The following is a 19626-nucleotide window of genomic DNA, read 5'->3' on the forward strand; positions in this document are numbered from 1 at the left end:
CGGCCCCTTCGCCTCCTCCGGCCGCTGCGGGAGCTCCGGCCGCCCCCAGCGGAGGCGGTGTCGGCCCCGGGCGTCCCGCGGAGCCGCTCCCTCCAATCGCGGGCCCGGGGCGGGGCCCAGCGGTGACATTGAGCGGCGCCCAGCCGGGCCGGGCAGCGCCATGTGGGGCCGCGCCGGTGAGTGAGGCGGGCAGGCCGGGAGGGAGGGACCGAGCCCCGGGGCCGGGCCCGGAGCGGGGCGATCCCGGCGGGTGAGGGGCCGCGTGTGATGGACTGGCGTCCCAAGGAGTGGCAGGAGCGGGGCTGTGCCTCGGCTCCTCCAAAGAGCGTGAAAAGGGGCCCGTTTCGCTGGGGGTGTCGCCTGTAAATGTAAAGTGCTGTTCTTTCAGAGCGGGAGTGTATTATTCCTCGAAAGTCGAGGGCCTTAGGAGAGACACCTTCCGACAGTATAACAAAGTAAAGAAAGAACTCATTTTATATTTTTTAAAGTGCCCTTTTTTGCTTTGCTGAGTTAGTTTGGTTGTTTGGGTTTTTTTGTTGTTTTTTTTTTTTTTTCACGAACTTTTTCATTATATTAATGCATTAGAAGCGCCTTCTCTGAAGTATGTGTTCGTATATAAGGTGCCCTGGCCTTTTCTAATGCGCTACAAAGTAGTTATCTCTCAGTGTTAAATGTCCTGCCTTTTTGTCTTGACTCTGTCATTGCTTTTGGGATGTGACCAGGTTGGTAGAATGCTGGTGTGCAGTCCTTGAAATAGCACCATCCAAAGTGTATGTGAGGCATATGTATAGATTAGTTCCTGGAAATTGTAATGTGTTTTAGAAATTGCTGGCAGGCTATTGTCTTGCATTTTTTTTCCTAAATTAATTTAATTGCAATCACATTTTTCTACATAGGATTACTGAGCAAGCTCAAGGCATACCTTATAAATAAGCTTTAATTTCTTCGGTAGGCTATTACAACTAAATCTGGTACTTCTTGGGTTCATTTTGTACCTATTGGTTTTTCTTTTTTTCCTCTTGTGTTAAAAAACCCCGAAATGCTTCAGTTCAAAAGCTGGTTCCCACTTTCTACTGCTTTGAGTTAAACTTGGCCTCTTTGCTTCCTCTGCTTTCTCTTCCAGATAGGGCTGTTAAACTGCTGGCAAGAAATATTCCCTCGGTTCTGAGGATGACCGAGGGAGTGCACCCCAAGATAAGCAGAAGGCTGTGCACTAAACCCGAGCAAGACCTTCAGACAAAGAGTAAGAGTCTTTGATAGTCATGGAATGTTTCATGCCATGGAATACTCACATATCTGTGCTGCTATCATCTCTGCAGAAATTTGGCTGACACAGGTGGTCATATCCCTGATTTTGTGAGAGTTCTGGTCTGCAGACTGAAAAATGGAGCATTACATTTGTTGAAGTCTTGTTTCCTAACAAAAAGCCAGGGGTCAATGTTTCCACTTGTGACGGTCACACAGCATTCACTTTGTAGCAGATCACCAGAACCTTATCTGGTGCACACTCCTACACTGAGCTCCTCAGCTCTGCTCTGGAACTGCCTGTTCAGCCCCACTGTAAACTGTTCATGTTTAGGAATGCTGTGTGACCTAAAAGACTTTTGCAGTTTTTCGGAGTGCAGCCAGCTCCAGCTGTTCCAAAAACTGAATGTGCCCTGCAGGGAAGAGTCTGAATTGTTCATGTTTAAGGGTGGAGCTGGTCAGAGAAAGCTCAGGCCATTGTTTTTTCACTATATATGGGACAGTTTCTGTGCTCCCTCTGTCACAGGTTCCCTATGGGCCACCATGCAGGAGAAAAGGAGCACGCAGATGTGAAGCATTTGGCTTGACCATGTTAAAAACATGGATCAGCTGTCCTGGGTAGGACAAAAGATCTCCTTGAAAGTGTGATGTCTCCAGCAGGGGCCAGTAAAGGAAGTCCCTTCTTTTTGTGAAGTGAGAATGGTGACCTACAGCAAGAACCTAAGGAAGAGAATTGGAAGAGGGTTCCTCTGTACCACTGCCCCAGAGGTGGCATCTTGGTGTTTAATAGGCCTCACTGGATTTTTTTTTTCCCAACAAATTTGCCCGGTTTCCTGAAGCTGGATGTATTTTTAGCATCCACATTCTCTAAGAATGTGGATGCTGAAATTCCTTAAGAATTTCTTCTCTAAGAAGAAATTCCTCAGCTACAGTCATGTGTTTGTTTTTTAACCCGATGTGCACTTTTTTATAATCTGATTTTCCTCTATTCAGTACCCTTTCCAAACCAAGACCCACACTCCCAGTGTCTCTTACAATGCTCTGCTGGGCTGAAGAGATCTTCAGTCACTGCTTTTCCAGGCCAAAGGATCCCAGTCTGTGACACAGTTTCTTACATGGTGGCCATTCCATACCTGTGCCTGTTCTATTGCAGCTCCTCTGAGTATTGCCCATGCTTTTCAAAAAGCTGGAGTCACAGTTCCACGCAGAGGCACAGCAGTGCTGCTGTGTTGGTCTGAGTTCCTGACCATTGACAGTTATGCTGTTTTCCTCTCTGTCACTTGCCAAAACCACTGTGCAACCCCAAGGCCTTGCTCAGGCCTAGGTAATGATTTATAAGTGAGGGCAGAGTCTGTCACATGTGTGTGAACTGGAATTGCTTCCTCTTTATGGACAAGGGAGTTCCCAGGCCAATTCATTGACTCTGAGTTCTTAAGCCCTGTGGTATTTTGGGCTCAGTTCTCTTCTTTATCTTTTTGAATAACCTGGTGTTGTCAGCAAACTGTATTCACCCCACTTCCTAGATAATTCATGAATCCATGAGGGAGAACATGGCCGTACAGGATACTCCCTATTGTTTATAAGGAAAAAGCTGTCTATCTTTGCACTTTGTTTCTTAGATTTTAATGCTATGTTATATATGAAAAGCTTCCCCTGTTACATTATGGATATTTTGTTCATGGAGTTTGAAAGACTGACCTGAAAATTATGTGCCCAATCTTTGCCTATGATTATCTGTTTATTTATACCTTCAGATAAAATCTTACACTGCCTGAAAAAGTTAACATTCTGTGATGTTATATTGACTTTTACTGTTATTGTGCAGCATGTTGACTTTTCTATAGCTGTTCCATTTGATTTCTTTTTTTTTAAACCTTATTTAAATGAAATAGAAAAACAGTACCTTGGGAACCTTAGATGCTGGAGCAGCTTCTGCATATTTCGACCTGCAGATACAGAAGTTTTGAGAAGAACTTGGCTTTCCTTACATGGCTTCAGTTTAATCCATATTCACACGTTTGTTAATCTGTGATACAGTTTTCATTCTCTAACAACCTCTAGCAATCATATTTAGAGTTCTGCATTGCTCACCCTAACTGGTTTTGTTACAGCTCTGACCATCCACCCTCTCCGACTTGTTTTTGGTGGTGTTTTTCATTGTGTGTTTTGTTGGGGTTGTTGTAGGTCGATCTCGTTCGGGAGTGCCTGGACACAGGCCTACACTCTGGGAGAGAAGGTTTTTGCTGTGGTCAGGCCATTTCAAAAAGCCAGAGGATATTCCAGAGACTGTCTCGTAAGTGTCGCTTTTGAAACTGTGAAAGAGACTTTGTCTATGCAGAAACAAGTTACTTGCATGCAACTCCAGAGTAACTTTTTAGAAAAGGAATGGATTTGCCCAGCTGAAAAACTTTACCCTGCTGTGCTTGGTGTATCATCCTTGTAGATGAAATGACCTCAGCAATTCTCTTGTGCTAAGATAATGTATCACTCTTGATTTTTTTTCCCTTTTTTTGCAAAGGGTTGACCAGCATTTATCAGTTGTTTCATTAGAAAACCATGTCAGATCAGTTAATTTTTACTCTTCTCTCACAATTAGAAAGCTTTTTTCAAACATTAGTGTGAGCTTTTTCTAATGTTTTTCATTATATGTCAGTCTCTTGCAGTGGGAAACTTTCATATACTGCTGTAAAATAACTGAAACTCATACAAAGTGTTTATTAATGAATACCTAAAGGGCATGGGCCAACTTCCTTTACTGTTGGAATTTAAACTAACAAACAGTGTTAAGGCTCCCTAACTATATATAGTCAAAATTTCCCTGTTGCTGCTGAGTCCAAATGTCAAAAGCTTTGTCCCGTGTGAAAAGTAGAAAATAAAACTGGATGTTCTGGTTTGCACACCAAAAATAAAGCTCAAACTTATCAACAATAGACAACTGTTAGCTTAAAAAACATTCCTAGTAATAGTATAGTTAGCTTTTAAAACATGGTCGCAATGCTTTTAAATACATGTATTTATTTAAATTTAAAATAAACAGTAAATCTTGCACTACTTGAGTAAGAAAATGATGTAACTGCCCTCTTACATATTTTCTGTTTGGATGCACCATGTGGGAATTGAAAATCCACCCCTGTACTTAAATGTATCACAATGAATGAATTTTGTTAAAAGTGGAATCCCTTCCATTTTGTATTGAATCATTTTTCTTAAAGCTACATTTGAAATACATACAGGAGTAAATTACTAAAACTTACTATCACTTCATATATTTTTGCATACCAAACACTTGTTATGAGTGTTTTTTAAGAAAACAGAGTTAGCAGAGTGATTGATTTCAGTAGTTTATTGAAAGGACAAACCAACTTCTGATAAAAGCTGACCATTTCTGCAAGTGCATAGGGAATTCTTTTTATTTAGACAAGTAATTCAGCCAAATCTGAGAAGACAATTGAGAACTATAAAAGCACAAAAACTTGTTTTCCTGTTCTGAGATTAATTAATTAATTAATCTGAGATTAATTATGTGTTGTAAGGACTTGTGCTATAACTCAGTAATCTTGTAAAACGTGTGAAGCAACCCATTTATTAAACAAACGTTAAACTTAGCCACTGAACTGATTTAAAATGCAAGTTGTGTTTAGATATCTACCTTTTGCTCTTGTAAATTCTTAACACATCTAAGGTATTTCCAAAATTAACTAGCAAACTTTTTTTAATCCTACTGCTGTGCATTTCAGCTTAATTGCAGCCTGCACTCAAGGCTTTCACTGCAGATTATTAGCAGAAGCAAATAACCTGGATGCTAAAATTAACCATTAGTTTCATTGTAGATGGAGGTGTTTGTTCCCTATGATCAGAAATCTTGTACTCAAATCAATGCTCTGACAAAAACAAGAACAAAACTTCTCAGCTCTCAGGTCCTGTGTGATTTACCACACTGAACTACCATGGATCCTGAAGTACCTTTTTTTTTTATTTCCAAATGTAAGGGTCAAAATGTAGTAAGAGATTCCATATTCACTCGTGTTTATGTACAGTGATAATTTCCCAGTTCCATTAAATCCATTCTCCACATTAGTTTTGGGATATAATTAACCTAGTTTGATGCATTTATTCTTTTCATTACACAGTGTTGGTGCTTCTCCAGTGTTCTGGAATTTTGTCATGTGCCAAAAGTATTCAGTGAGAGTATCAGCCCTCCTTGAGAAGGGAGTTATCTGCCCTAAGTTCTGCAAGGAGAGTTAAATGTACAGGGCGTAGGTCTTTGGTTATTATGGAAAGCATTTCTAAAAAGCATTAATGCTTCAATGGCCCTTCTTGCATTGTTCTCTCCAACACAGACTTAAAACCTGCTGTAACCAAGATGTCATTTGGGTAGAATGACCTTCAGAGTTAACTCAAGAAAATATGATCTTTTGTTTTTACTCTCTACACAGCTGGAAGGTGTCAATAACTGCTACTCTTCTGGTGGAAGACTTACGGTTTTTCAAAGATAACAGCAGAGTAGGCAACAGGTTTCCCAAAAGGATGGTATAGCTACTGGTGTGACTAGCTAAGCCTGCCAAAAATTAGAAAAAAAAGAAAAAAATTAAAGAGTTCTTCTTTCCAGAGCTGATGTAGGAAAGCTTACAATCCTCCATGCCTCAGTTTCTCAGGGAAGCAGATCACTTCAGGACTATTTACTCCAGCAGGAGTGGGGACCACTGGTCTTTTACCAAGTCCTGTTCAGAATTTCTGAATGTTGCATTCAGCAGCCTGTGTGTCACTTATTGCACTTTCAAGTCCTGTAGCAGAGGAAGCACCTTGCTGGGAAATAAGACTGCATCATAAATGAAACCACTGTGAAGTTCAGGCAGAAGAAATTGCAAAGCTGTGCTAATACTTCCCTCTGCCCAATGAACTCTCAAACTGTTGAAACACCATATTTTGGGTTTTACCAGACTTCTGCTATTAAGAGAAAAGATGCATGTTTTACTATGTTAAATACATCACAATTGTAATACAGATGAGTTCTCCCTGACTTTGTGGATATTGGAAGGTGGTAGTGAGCACAGAGAGAACTGACAGTAAGAAAAATACAGTATTGGTTAAACCATTCCTCTCTTTTTCCAGTTCTTTTGCATAATGAACAAACAGACTTAAATCCTGCAGCCTTCTCCTTTGCATTGCAGTCAAGTGCTCTGCAAAGGCAGTATTTTAACAATAGAGTGAGCCAAGTTTAAAAAGTTGGGCTTGTTTCCAGCTTTGAGAGGAATGCCTCTGTTACCATGTATCTCCCAAGGTACTCACAGATCAGCCTTTCCTTGTAAAACATTTTTGTACAAAGAGCCAAGTGCTGTTAGCATTCCACAAAACTACCAAGACAGCACACTAGGAGAAATTAATTAATTAGCCAAGTGAATTATTTGGGTCTCTGATAATGAGTGTGTTCTTTTATTCTTTCTTGAGGCTTGAGACAGTGAGAGCAGCACAGAGCACCCTGCGTGTGAAGTTCAGCTATGTCATGATTGCCTTGACAATAGTGGGATGCATCACCATGGTGATCAAAGGGAAGCAGGTAAGCACAGAATCTGGGCTGATGAGGGCAAATAAACCTTCATTTAAACTTCTTAGTTCCTCTATGGATTATTAGTACTGTCTTGCTTTGGGGGTTTTTTGTTTGTTTTGGGGTTTTTTTGTCATTTTATCACTGAACAAAATTTTAACAAGTCCTCCTGGTTCCCCAGAAGTGACCCTCATTGACTAAATTCTCATCAGGAAGGGATGATGTCACCATTAAGATGCTTCCTTTAAACAAAAACCCCTGAGGTTAAAGCATCTGCGTGGCAGAAGAACTTTATTTGTTATGCTGCCTCTCTTCTGATGACAATGTTCAGGTCTGGTTTCTATGGACTGCTGTGTTCTAGAGAAACCTTAAAAGCAGTGACAGTCTTAACCCCAGCACTGTGAGCTACTGAATGTCACCTGACATTTTGTATGAGAATTTGTCCATTACAATGAAAAGGATGCAGCACTCTGAAATGAAACAGTGGAAGGATTTTTCCAGGCTTTAACAGCAGAGATCAAACACCGATGATTCCCAGAGCATTTTCCTCTGTATTGGAGAAGTATGAATGCAAGTACCAGGAAGAGAGGACAGCTACTTTGGAATCCTTGTTTTCAAAGTAGCTGGAATTATTTATGCTTCCTGAGAGGAGCTCAGTTGGCCAGAGAATGGTGCTAATAACGCCAAGATTACAAGTTTTATTCCCCAGTGGGCCATTCAGTGAAGAGTTGGAATTGATAATCCATGTGGTCCCTTCCATCTCAAAATATTCTGTGAGTCTCTGATTATGTTTAACTTTTGATTTTTTTCTCTGTCTCATTAAAATCAGATCAGTATTAAATACTGACCAGAAGCACAGAATGTATCTGCTAGTGCCTTGAAAAAAAAGGTTTCACTTATTCCCAGAGAAGTAATTGCTTTCAGCCAAAATAATCTCTCAATATTTTATTTTAACCCTCTTGGCTTCCTAGCATTAAAGCTGACAGAACTGTGCCTTGGTAAGGATAGGTCAGGTATTTTGTAAGCTATTGTTTCAAGTTTCAACTCTGTGGTCTTTCAGGTGATAACTGATGATCTCATTACATTGCAGGATATGAAAAGACATGAATCTCTTACAAAAATAAACTTGGAGAAGAAAGCCCAGTGGAGACAGGAAGGTGCATCTGCTAAACCATAGAGGAGGAAATGAAGAGATCAAGGACTGGGGTAGAAAAGCAAAGTTCCTTTCAGCACTGACAGAAAGATATCATCACATCTTTCATGTATGTTAGTTCTGTACACTCTTGTCCAAGAAAGAATGAATATGCTGTCCTGTAATCAATAAAACCAGAAATACCTATTTTCTTTTCCTTATAACTGCCCCTTTCTTCCAAACTCTTTTCTGCATGGTTAGTGGGAGAGGACACATGAGCACAGTGGATAAGCAATGTAATTGTTTCCCATGTGCTGTGCACCAGAGCATCTTTTAAAGTACTGCAGGACCTTTACCTGCATTCTTGGTACCAATCCCCTGCATGAAGTCTTATGTTCTTACTTACCACGGACAGGAAGGCAACTGTAACACAAAAGAAGGGTCCATTTGGTTTCCACTTGTACAAACAAAATACCTTCACTAGCCAGCCATGCACTATCACTGACTATTTCAGGTTTCCTCAGCAAGAATGGAACTGTATTCTGTATTGGTACTGGCTACTTCAAATAATCCACATGTTCCTCTGTGCAAGACAGAACAATTAACTAAGGGAGCCCTTGAGCCAAAAGTTACTATCTGACCTGCATTAACATCAGCAAAATGATCCTAAGGTATCAGAAAGCCTAATTCCCTGGTCTAGGTCTCGTTATTCTGTCTGCATTTGTTTCAGTGAGGGATAACTTCCTGTAAAGAACTGCCTGCCTTCAAGAAAACGAGGAAGGAGATGAAGACTGAAATAACATTCCAGAGAACCACGGTGTTGCAGCTGACACCTAACAGTGGTCCCAGCAGAGCTGGCAGTGAGATGAGAAAACATCCAAGCTGAGGGAAGAGAGATGACTGTTTTGAGGAATACTGAGCAACTGCTTCAACCTATACTGTCAATTTATTTTAGAGGCACATGAATATGAGAAAGTCAATCAGGCATTCTTGCTCTCTGCTACGAAGCTCTTTCTTTATGAATCTCATTTATATGGATTTTGCTCTTTTGCTCTTTTAAATTGTGTCTGTGGTTTCATCATACTAGGCCCACCTAGAGATCACCTGCCTCAAGAGTGCTATTTCTGGCATTGAGCCCAGTCACACACTATTCATGTTGAAGGGCCCACAGCAACCAAAGGAAGTATTTTCCTTCCTCCTTTCACTTCATCTGGAAGGAAATGTAGATTAGAAGTGTCAGGACTGCTCAAAATGATACTGCCCAGCACTGCCCTGCTGACTGGCCCTGGGGACTCCAAAACCAAAGAGACATATCAGCTTAACAAAATTACCAAAATTAGTTTGTGAACTTTCTCAGAGTGAGAGGGAGATTATTTTTGTTGTACTCCTAAAATTAGCAGTACTGCTGAATAATTAAAAGCCCTACAAAAATACAAGGTAAGTCTTCACTAGCTGCTGCAGTTCCATCTATGAATTGCATTTCTGAGCACCACACTGAGATGTAACCTATCACAAAAGCTGTGTAGTCAATTCCATCACAGAAGTCACAACCTTCAGGTGATACAATGCTCTGTCATCAGATTCTCTGGATGGAAATAATCATAAGTACACTGTCAATCAAGTAGAGCAGGATTGCACACATTTGTCCACTTAATTAGCACTGAATGAACCCATATTTAATTTCACTGCAGGTGTGTGAATAGACTTTCCAAGACAATTCGGGTTCTTTGCCACACCAGCAGGCACACAGGTGGGAACCAAAACAAAATCCTGCCCAATTACATTCCTGTGGTCATGCATGTACTAAATGACACCAAAAAAGAGAATGTGCATTTCAGGTTTCTCTGAAGAGAAACTTGTGATTTATGCTTGGTGATGGCAAAGCTTAAAACTGTGCATCTCAAAAGTATCACCCTTTCAACACACCTCTGAGTGCACTCTGTGAACAGAATTGACAGGTGCCTCTCCAAGTTTTGGAAATGAAACTATTTGGACTCATCCAGCTGGTAAAGTACTTCAAATAAAAATATGCAAAACACCACTTCAAAAGCAACACTTCAGAGCAGCAACAGGAACCAGTGTTTCATTTTACTTAAATTTCTGTAATTTTTATGTCATTTACTCAAAAACAGAAGTCTGGTCCAGTGGTTTGACAAAAGCTCCACATATCCTTCTATCACCCTGGTATCTCCACCACTTCAAAATATGGCATAAAGACTCTGTATCACCACCCAACTTTATGTTTTCTTTCAGCTTCTGCATAGGCTCAAGTCTCAAACCAAAGCCTGTGTGGTCTCCAGCTTGCTCCCAACCACTGTACCGTTCTCTTTGCAAGTAGCTGGGTACTATAAAATGATGTAAATCTTTCTCAGCAAGGCAGTGAAAGGAACCACCTCTTTCCTGGTACAATGGCTTCCAAGAAGCACTTTTAAACAGGAACAGTGGTTACAAAACCAGCAAACGTTTCTGGCCAAAGCAGCCAGTCCAGCTTATGGGAGAACTTAACACCCCTCACATCACTGAGAGCTCACAGCTTCAGCCCAAAGCCTTTCAACAATGCACAATGGAAGGAACATACTAAGGCTGAAATGGTACCTCATTTTCTTTCTCCCCTTTGGCTTGGTATGTAACAGCATTCCCACTTATCCAGAACAATCCAGTTTATCAATCCTATTGCTGTATCTGGTCCAGAGGTAACTGAAGCTTCCTAATGCAGCAATCACCTGACAACTCCAACACTGCCTCAATGGAACATGCAGGAGCCACAGCAGGACACAGCCATAGCAGTACACAAAGGTCTTGCTTACTTTTCTATTGAGATTCAGGCACCTGAAGAAAGACCTTCAAGTCTAAAACGGGCATGGGAGAGTACCAACGGTGTGTTGTGCCAATTTCCAAGAAGCAAAAAAAAAAATCATACTGGAAGAGATGGGGATTTACTTTAAGCCAACATAGAGATCAAAGTGCACAGACAGAGATAAGACAGCTGTTCTGGAAGTCCCCAGAGGAGCACAGAAGTGTATTGCCAGGAGCACTGTCACTTGTAGGACCATGTGGTGCAATCTCATTCTTCAACAGTCTTGGGTGCTGACAGTAAAAAAAAAAAGCAAAAACATGTAGGTCCAGGGTCATTGCCTTCCTCCTTTCTTCTAACATTAGGCAAAGGGTCTTCAACCACCTGTGTTTGGTTGGCATCAAGGAACAAACAGGAATTTAGTAACAGGCTGAAGTCTCCAGGCAGCAGTTCCCTCAAATGATTGTGTGATATCTTCCCAGGAGTCCCAAGTGCTGGCCCTGGCTTAGTTACTGAGCTTTCAGTAACCTGCTCCATCATCCTTTGTACCCTTCTGAATCCAAGACACTGACCTTGCCTGCCATGTTCCACTGGGAACTTTACCAACAGAAAGAATGATGGCTTCTGTTTGCTGCCCAAACAAAACCACAACTTTAATGGCATTACAGATCTGTGTGCTGGACTGCTAGATAGCAATTCCAGGCAGTCCTGCATCTTCCTTTCTCTAACACCCAGTTTAAAACAGACATTGCTAAAATCCCAGTGCAGTGTTTCCACCTCATTCCTGATGTTTCAAAAACAATGCAATAAATTCTCATTACCACCCTGTGGGTCTTTTGGAAGACGCTTAGATCGGATCTCCACAAGCAGACAGAAACCAATGTGTGTATTTTAATTTTGAAGAAAATATGAGACACTTTGCCAGCATTACATGCTGCCTGATAGAGCTAAGAGAAGAACACAAGAACTCCAACAGCTCCCTCACCTACCCTCTACATGAGACCATGCTGCCTCTTAAGACACAAAACAACAACAGATCATTCAAAACACAGCGTGGCCTTGACAAAAGTGGCAGCTAGAGGCATTCTCTGAGATGGTCCCTATCTGAGCATGTCCTTCAGGAGAGCAGAGAATAAATGCTTCTAGCAGGGGACACAGCCAACAGAGCTGTGTTAAGAAACAGTGTTCAAGCTATATGATATATTGATCCTCCTACTTTCACTGGCACTTTTCCTCCAGAACAGAGTCCTTCATCTGTGGCCTGAATGTTACTTGTTAGGTGGGTAAATGTTACACTACACGTTTGGCTCTGTTAAAATGCAAGTAGTTTAGTTGCCTTTGGCTTACCAAGTAATTCTGGTCAGTCTGTATCAGTGAGCTTTTCCTTTTGTAAAAAAGTACAAGTCTGATCTCCCTTCTGTACCCATTTAATGTGCAGCCTTTGTTAGAAGTAGATTTTGTTTCTTTTCAACCTATTAATAAGGCTAAGTAAAGCAACGCCAAGAACTGGTTGCTGGAAGATCCTGATGGAAATACACTCAATTAAGCACCATTTAAAATTACATTGAGACCTATGAGTTAGCCACATTTTAATCCATTTAATGTGTGCCATGTTGATTCTTGTATTGGTGTGGTTTTCACTCAAAATATTATGTAGTACCAGTCAAATGCCTTACACAGTCTAAGTATTTAGGACAACAATATTACCTGCGTCAACCAGGCCTGTCACTTCAAACAAACATACCAAATTTAAAGATTTATACTTATCTGCTCTGAATTCACATACCCACGGCAAAAGTAACAAATACTGGCCAGGCTCCTTACACAGGAAGGCACACCAGTCAGCTTAAATGGACTCTTTTTTTAATTCACTCATTTAGAGGCAATTGTCATTACTTTCTTGGGGGGGCAGGGGAGGGAAACGCCAATGCACCACATTGTTTTCACTAGCCTGGAAGAGGAAACACTTATATATATAGATATATAGGTATGTATATATATACACACACTTTATGCGTGTGTGTATATATATGTGTGTGTGTATATATGTATATATACACGCTAGTGTATATATACACAGAATATACATATATGAATATACAGAATATATGCACACACACTTTGCTCAGATTTGTTTACAAAATATGTAGCATTTTTATACCATCCAATAAGAGGTACATGGTTTTAAACAAATCTTATAGAAATGACATGTTATTGGAAATTTACACGTAAAAAAATCCAGCACAAAAAAATCCAAAAGCTAAAACAAGATTTTGCTACTAATCAGTGCTTCTATCACCCTTCAAGAAAAGAGAAACACAGTTATTTATATGTGATGTAAAGGCAACATTGAGGGGTTTTTTTGCTTTTTTAAATTAACCACCAAATTTAACCCCCTAAAATTACAAAGAATTGAAGTCCATTTACAGATCAAGTGCAGTAAACTAAATGTTCCTTCAGCACAAAGCAGCACTAGAGAAAATAACTGGGAGAGGGAAAGTGGAGGCCAACTGGCTTAGCTAGGGAGGCAGCAGGTGGCTTCTGCAGTGGCCACACAGGTCAGAGTCTCCATCCTGAAGCAGAGACAGAAGACTTTATTTAAATAATGGTCACACAGAGCTGATGTTCAGGCCTTTGCCTAGCTTCTTTCAGCAGTATGACAAGTGACTGATGTTTTTTTATAACTCTGTATCCAATGGGCTGGTTTTGCTTTTGCAGTGGCTTATCACTGAGAGGAGTCATGAGGATCTTGAAGACAGTTCTGCCACAAACATTTACCACAGGTACGAGACGCTGCAGTTGCCAGTGGCGATTTTGAAATGTTTACACTGGACAAATGTGTGTTCCAAGCATCCGAAATGGCTTGAAAGAACATAGCCTGATGCAGGGGGGAATGGCCTAGGGAACCATTGCATTCTCTGAAATGGAACTGCCACTTTCAATCAGGCAGCATCTCCCCAGTTGTGTGAAGTTTGGTGCCAGTGTCAGCTGAACTCAGGAGTGGCTGGCCTTTGCATCAGAGGTCTGAGATCCAAGCAGGTTGCAGAGCCAAGAACATGCTGCTAGCAGAAGGGCAGTCTCCAGCTGCACACAGCAGCTGCCACGCAGTCAACGATGCCTTACAGATGTCACCTGGAGGAACCATGAGTTCCATGCTAATTCACCTGAAGTCTCATCAACAGCAAAAAGGAAAAGTGAAATGAGAAGGCCAGGTGGATCCAGATGTAATAGTACTATCCTGCGAATGTAGTGTCATTTTAGTTAAATAAGGGCCTTGACCAGGAGGACTATATTCCATCAGGTGAGCTGGAGAGGAAGCTCTTGTCTCGTGAAAATGAAACGGAGATCTAATGCTCCTTGTGCCAAGTTTTACAAATTAAGAATTCTGTATTCAGAAGTTAACTTTTCAGAAGACAAATCTGTTCAAGTCACGCTGTGTAAAAATGTAAAGAGGCAGACAGGAACTTTTCAGCCATAACTAGAATACCAGGGACCAGACTCTGGAGCATGGAGCCAGAAAGGGCTTGATCATTAAGGAAGGCCCAGCTGGATCATACTGTGCTGGAAAGCAGAAGTGGGGGCAGTTTCTCCATTCTAGAAGCTGTTTTGGAAAGTCATTTCTGGGGAGGTGTTAAAGAGTGACCTATTCACAGGTTCTTTTTTTGTGGATGGAGAGGACAAACTGAAAAGGTATACAAATCTCCACAGTGGTCTGCAATCCAACTTGGGAGCTCAGTGTTGAGACGGGATGGGGCCAGATGTGTTCAGTATTCCTAAGAACCACAAAACATGTCCATTGCAGCCTGTTGTTGCAGGGGACAGAGAACTTACTCCATTGTTTGTAACATGCTCCTCATGCCAATAACCCCAGCTGGCACATACCGCAAGGTAGATAGAACGCGTGTGAAGGTTTAACGCATCTCTCGCAGCCATCCAAAGAGGCATCCAGGGGAGAACATGAGGAATTAATTCAGCTACGTTCTCAGAAAGGCTGAATGTCTCCCTGGACTGCAGGCACACTCTGCAGCAAACACAAGAGAAAGGCAGCCTTCTCTTGGATGCCAGGAGTGGGGGGGGCCAAGTGGAGGAGGGATTACTTTCCTGTAATAGGAACAGGGAATATCTCAAAAGTATAGAAAGGTGCCTCAACTCCACAAAGATGACAGTGGAGAGATTCAGAATCTAGAGGAGAAGGGTGATTCTGGTGACCCCCTGCCAAGGAGGGGGCATCCTGCCACGGAGAGCCAAAAGTTTTCCAGACGTATGTAAGAGCATGTGCACAAGGCAAGCGAATGAGCGCAAACAGGGTTATGGAAAACATTGAGAGAATCACTCCACGGGTGGCTTGTGGCTCGACAACAGGATTGGCTAGGTAGAGGAGCACACAGCACAGGGGCACCTCAAAGCTGGAAGCCTTCCATGGGAGCCTCACACTGCTGGAAGATGTATTGTTGCTGGTTGATATCCACTTGTGGGGCAATGCTGCTGTCTTCATCCTCTGTTCCAAAGTAGTGCTCAATCAGATCAAAGGCCTTCTGATAAATCTCTTGATTCTCATGGCTCTGCAGGAATTCAATCTTGTCCAGGCCTGCAGAGAAAAGCAGTACATAAAAGTTACAGCTCAGTCAAAGGATATGACCACAATAATTTTCAGTCTGTTCCATTATTCTCTCCCACCTTTAGAAAGAACAGGCTCCTCTATGCAGACCTGCATCCAACTTGTACTCTCCAGAACCAAGGAAAGCCAGTTTGAACTACAGAGGTGTCTGTAACTGTGACATGTGTTTCGTACCTTCTCTCTACCCTTTCACTTCAAAATTAAACCAACAAGCTTGAATGAGTAAAGAACAAGGCCTCAAACTCAAAGACTTTTTCTGAAGAGACTTTTAGGACCGTGTTTCCCAAAAGCATGTTCACAGTGCTGTCTTTATGAAGACTGTGACTACAGAATCTCCTACGTGTAAGCTGAAATAGACTTCTGATAATCATCTAGTCCAAACTGCAGCCCATCCCAGCAGTACTAACCAACACCAGATAAGATCTGATGTGTCTGGACAAGTATTCCAGACTTCCAAGGATAGAGACTGCATTTCCTAACTCCATTTTCTAGTTTATGCAGTTAAACTCAGGCAACCAGTTTTTGGGCAGGCATTAAAGCACATGGGCAAACTCAAGCCTTGAAGTCAGACACAAAGAAAAATAATAAGCAAGGAATGATGCTATAAAGAAATCCAATGTTAGCCATTCTAGTAAATCTCTACTGCTGGGAATTGTGGTTTTTTTGTTAATACATTTTACTTTGTATGAGTCAAGAAAAGAAGATCTGCACATTCTGTCTCCAATCTATACACAGAAAAGATAATGTAGAAGATGGAGTACTCTGGAGACTTATCAAAGAACAGGTTATTTCCAGTAACAGTAACAAGGGGACTAAGAGAAGAGGGCCTGCTGAGACTCCAATGACTTTGTGACCATTTCAGTATGCTCTGAATTCCCCAGGTGTTTTGCTCATACCATATGCTTCTTCAATAAGAGCGCAGTAAGGATTAATGCCACTGCCGCTGCGTTTGGATTCCTGCTCTCCAAGCCTCAGGATGTTCTCCAGCCCATTCAGAGCTACTTGCACAATCTTGGAGTCCATTACTGTAAGGAGGTCACAGAGTGGTTTGATGCATCCCAGTTCTACTAAATACCTGAAAAATATCATATGGAACCCAGTAAATTGTCTGCAAAATTGTAATTGGCGTAGCCATTAAAGCACTTAGTATGAACGTCAAACAAATCAAAACAATCAGATAAAGTATCAACTTGACTGGAAAAATTAGAGAAATTAAATACATTCATTTCTATCTAGTCAATTTTGCTGAAATAATGAAAATAACTTTAAAATCCTTTCTCTGTCTCACTCTCTCCATATAGCTATGAAATAATACTTTATTTTTTGCACCATAAACCATATTTCTATAATGGTAACTTATAAATATTTTCTATAAAGAGCAATTATATTAATTTAACATGCTTGTGAAGTCTTTTTTTTAATACAAAACTGCATATAAGCATAATGTACTGGTATAAGCTAAACAGAAGAAACAATGCACATGATGCCATTGTCCAAGGGGCTGAGCTATTCCTCTCCGGACTGTTACTGCACTCTGTTATACTCTACACCCCTCAGAAGTTAGTTTAAAAGCTGCATTTAGTTTCTTTCACATACAAATGGTTCAATTATGTAAATAAGTATTACAGCTGAAATACTTTCATGATTTCTCCCTGAAGGAATGAAATTCATAACAAGAACATGGTGTCTCTGGATTCAGCACTGAAAGCACAGTGAAAGCTTTTTCATTTTCCAGGCTGATAGTTTGTTTTCTCGCACAAACACTAACTCAGCCTATTGCATGGAAAGATTTAAACCATTTCGTACTTGATCTGTTCGGCAGAGCCTCCCGATGTGGCATTTGTGATTGCCCAAGCAGCTTCCTTCCTTGTCCGAAACTCGGCCGTTTGCAAAATATTTATGAGAGCTGGGAAGATATGGGCATCTATGACTGTCTGCAAAAACAAATGACATGGCAGGGTCAAAATACAAATTAGAAATAATTTCTTTGTCCTGAGTTAGTTAATGTCCATGCCCAGTATAACGCATTAAACAATGAAATGTCACTTTATCAAACACCAAAACTGATAAATCAGTTTTCAGCTTTACATTCAAAACCATACTTATTCCTGTGGTCTGTTCTTACTCTAAATGAATTCAAAACACATTCAGACTCAAGTGACTGCCATATCTAATGAGTTACTTAATCATAGCCTGACGACACAAAAATGCAATACTTCCCTTATTTTTCCAGGTAGTAAACCTCTCAGCTATTAATTCAGTAAACCATTAAGTCATTAAGATCCCCTAAACTTCATAGGCCTGTGTGCCATAATACATTTCCAGTGGGTGAGACAACAGAACAAAATTGTTCATGTAAGAACTGCTCAAAACAAGCAATCACCTGAAGAAAAGTCAAAGCACTGATGGTTTGGCAGTAGATTTCTCTGCTTAGCTCAACAAAGTGATAGAAGCCAAATGAGCATTTGGGCAGAAACTTTAAGTTTGTGGCAACTCCTTCTGAAAACAGCCTTTTGCAATAAGACCAAAATTAAACCAGTTTTGTTACACACCTATGACAAGGATTTGAAACACTTTTGATAAGGATCATTCAAACAAGCAAGTTCCCAGAATGACTTTTTTTAATCTACCACTTGACAAGCATAAATCATTAGAAAAGTAACAAAGGGAAATCCAAAGAAAGCCAAAAAGATCCTTTGCACAGAGGTCTGCAGAAGAAAACAGATTACATACAACAAAAAGCTACAGTCAATTCATACTGTGAATGGCTAACCCAGTAAAAATAAAACAAGTGTTTGATATTTCTTTTATCCTTCCTGTTTGTCTGGGCACCACACTGCCTCTGCTTTGTAAATCCATACAGCCTCTCAGTTGTACCAACAAGTCCATGAACACTGTCTCCTTTGCCAAAGAATTCACACTCCTGATATCAGGGGTCCTCAAGGAACCTATTACTTCCACCATGCCGTGTTGTACTACATTTGTGCATTGCCAAGAATATTTCAGAAACTATCCTTAAATGAAATTTTAGAACATGACTACTGAAAGTGCTAGGTCATAAACAGGAGCCAGCTATTTTAAAAAATCAAAAAAGATACAATAAAGTATCTTACAAAGAGATGCATTTTACCCCCTCACATATTTTACTGCAAAAAAACCCAATTAATTTGTGAAATTATCACTGTAGGGTATTTGGAACATGAGAGCATCTGCTTCATTAAGGTTATCAGATCAAGGACCTTTCCAGCTCAAAGGCAGATACAAATAACAGGGAAGTAATAAATAAGACACACAGTGACACAAACCCGATAGACAAGGGATAAGGAAACAATCACAAAGAAGAAAAGGTTCCAGTCACTAATCAATAGGTCATTAAGAAAGTACAGGCAGAGAGCCAGCCTGGACTTTGTAGCTGATGACAGGGACAAGTGCAACTGTGCAAAACTTAATAACAAATCTTTCTTAACTATTTTACCACATAACCACTCTCTGTGCCACCTGAGCACTGTAAAGATTAGGTGCTAGCAACTGAGCACAACTCACTTTGGGCCAGAAATTGGACCAGACCTCAGGAGAACCCCTTGTGTCTGTGGGGCCAGCAGCTACAGTGGGTGGGGGTGTCTCAGCAACAAAACAGGCCATGAAAGCAGGTCCCATAAAACATGAATTTGGGGTCAGCAACTGGTGTCAAGTCTTGGATGAAAGGGTCACCTGCAACTGGAGCAGGTGAAGGTCTCAGCATCAACCACTGGGGCAGGATCACAGCCCACAGGGCCCACATGCCTGGATGCCAGCTACTAGAGGGACTGGAGCAAAGTCTAATGAACATCCCAGCATCTCAGCTGCAAAGGAGCTGCAGGTCACAGAACCCATTTGCCTCGGCACCTGCTGGGTGTGGTGGGGGAATTCATGTTACCCCCAAAAGCAGTGGTGGGGATGGAAGACCACAGTGTACTTAGATTGATGGCAAACTGACTGGGCAGCAACTGGGAGGTCCAGGATCCAGGCATGGACAGAGGGTTTGTGCTGATATTCAATGGGTCTGCAAGCCCAAGACAAACATGTTCATCTGTTTGTGAGAATCAAGCTGAACCAGCCAGCGAGTAGAACCCAAGCATGGGGAGTTAAAAGAGCTCCTGATGCAGCCATGGACAGCAGCTGAGCAGAGAACCAACACTAGTACTTGAGATAACTGTGACCATGCACCTAGAGAGTGAGATCATACATGTTTTCAGCAGTGAACTTCAGTTCTCATCAGATGGAGAGGAGAAAGGGAACTTCTCAGTCTATAC

The 19626-nt window shown here is 41.2% G+C and overlaps 2 protein-coding genes across 5 annotated transcripts in view; one reads left to right on the forward strand and one right to left on the reverse strand.

Annotated features, from left to right (window-relative positions):
* The first annotated feature begins 41 nt into the window (after positions 1 to 41).
* On the forward strand, positions 42 to 8129 carry FAM162A (family with sequence similarity 162 member A). Of its 2 annotated transcripts, none has more exons than XM_064410389.1 (5): positions 42 to 176; positions 1124 to 1243; positions 3430 to 3538; positions 6694 to 6802; positions 7881 to 8129. In XM_064410389.1, the coding sequence occupies exons 1-5, from the start codon at positions 161 to 163 to the stop codon at positions 7965 to 7967; spliced, it is 441 nt and encodes a 146-aa protein (XP_064266459.1). In that variant the 5' UTR covers positions 42 to 160; the 3' UTR covers positions 7968 to 8129. The 2 variants fall into 2 exon arrangements, with proteins under 2 accessions (XP_064266459.1, XP_064266458.1); XM_064410388.1 differs by lacking the exon at positions 42 to 176 and adding an exon at positions 339 to 455.
* The window catches only part of KPNA1 (karyopherin subunit alpha 1), a 58655-nt gene continuing 43602 nt past the window's right edge, over positions 4574 to 19626 (reverse strand). For all 3 annotated transcript variants that reach the window (XM_064410383.1, XM_064410382.1, XM_064410384.1), the window contains exons 12-14: positions 17141 to 17268; positions 16231 to 16409; positions 4574 to 15304 (exon numbers count right to left, since the gene is read on the reverse strand). In XM_064410383.1, coding sequence (XP_064266453.1) covers positions 15117 to 15304; positions 16231 to 16409; positions 17141 to 17268 — 495 coding nt within the window. In that variant the 3' untranslated portion in view covers positions 4574 to 15116. The remainder of the gene's footprint in view (positions 15305 to 16230; positions 16410 to 17140; positions 17269 to 19626) is intronic.

The sequence above is a fragment of the Passer domesticus genome, chromosome 2 (genome assembly GCF_036417665.1).
Source record: "Passer domesticus isolate bPasDom1 chromosome 2, bPasDom1.hap1, whole genome shotgun sequence".
Lineage (NCBI taxonomy): Eukaryota > Metazoa > Chordata > Aves > Passeriformes > Passeridae > Passer > Passer domesticus.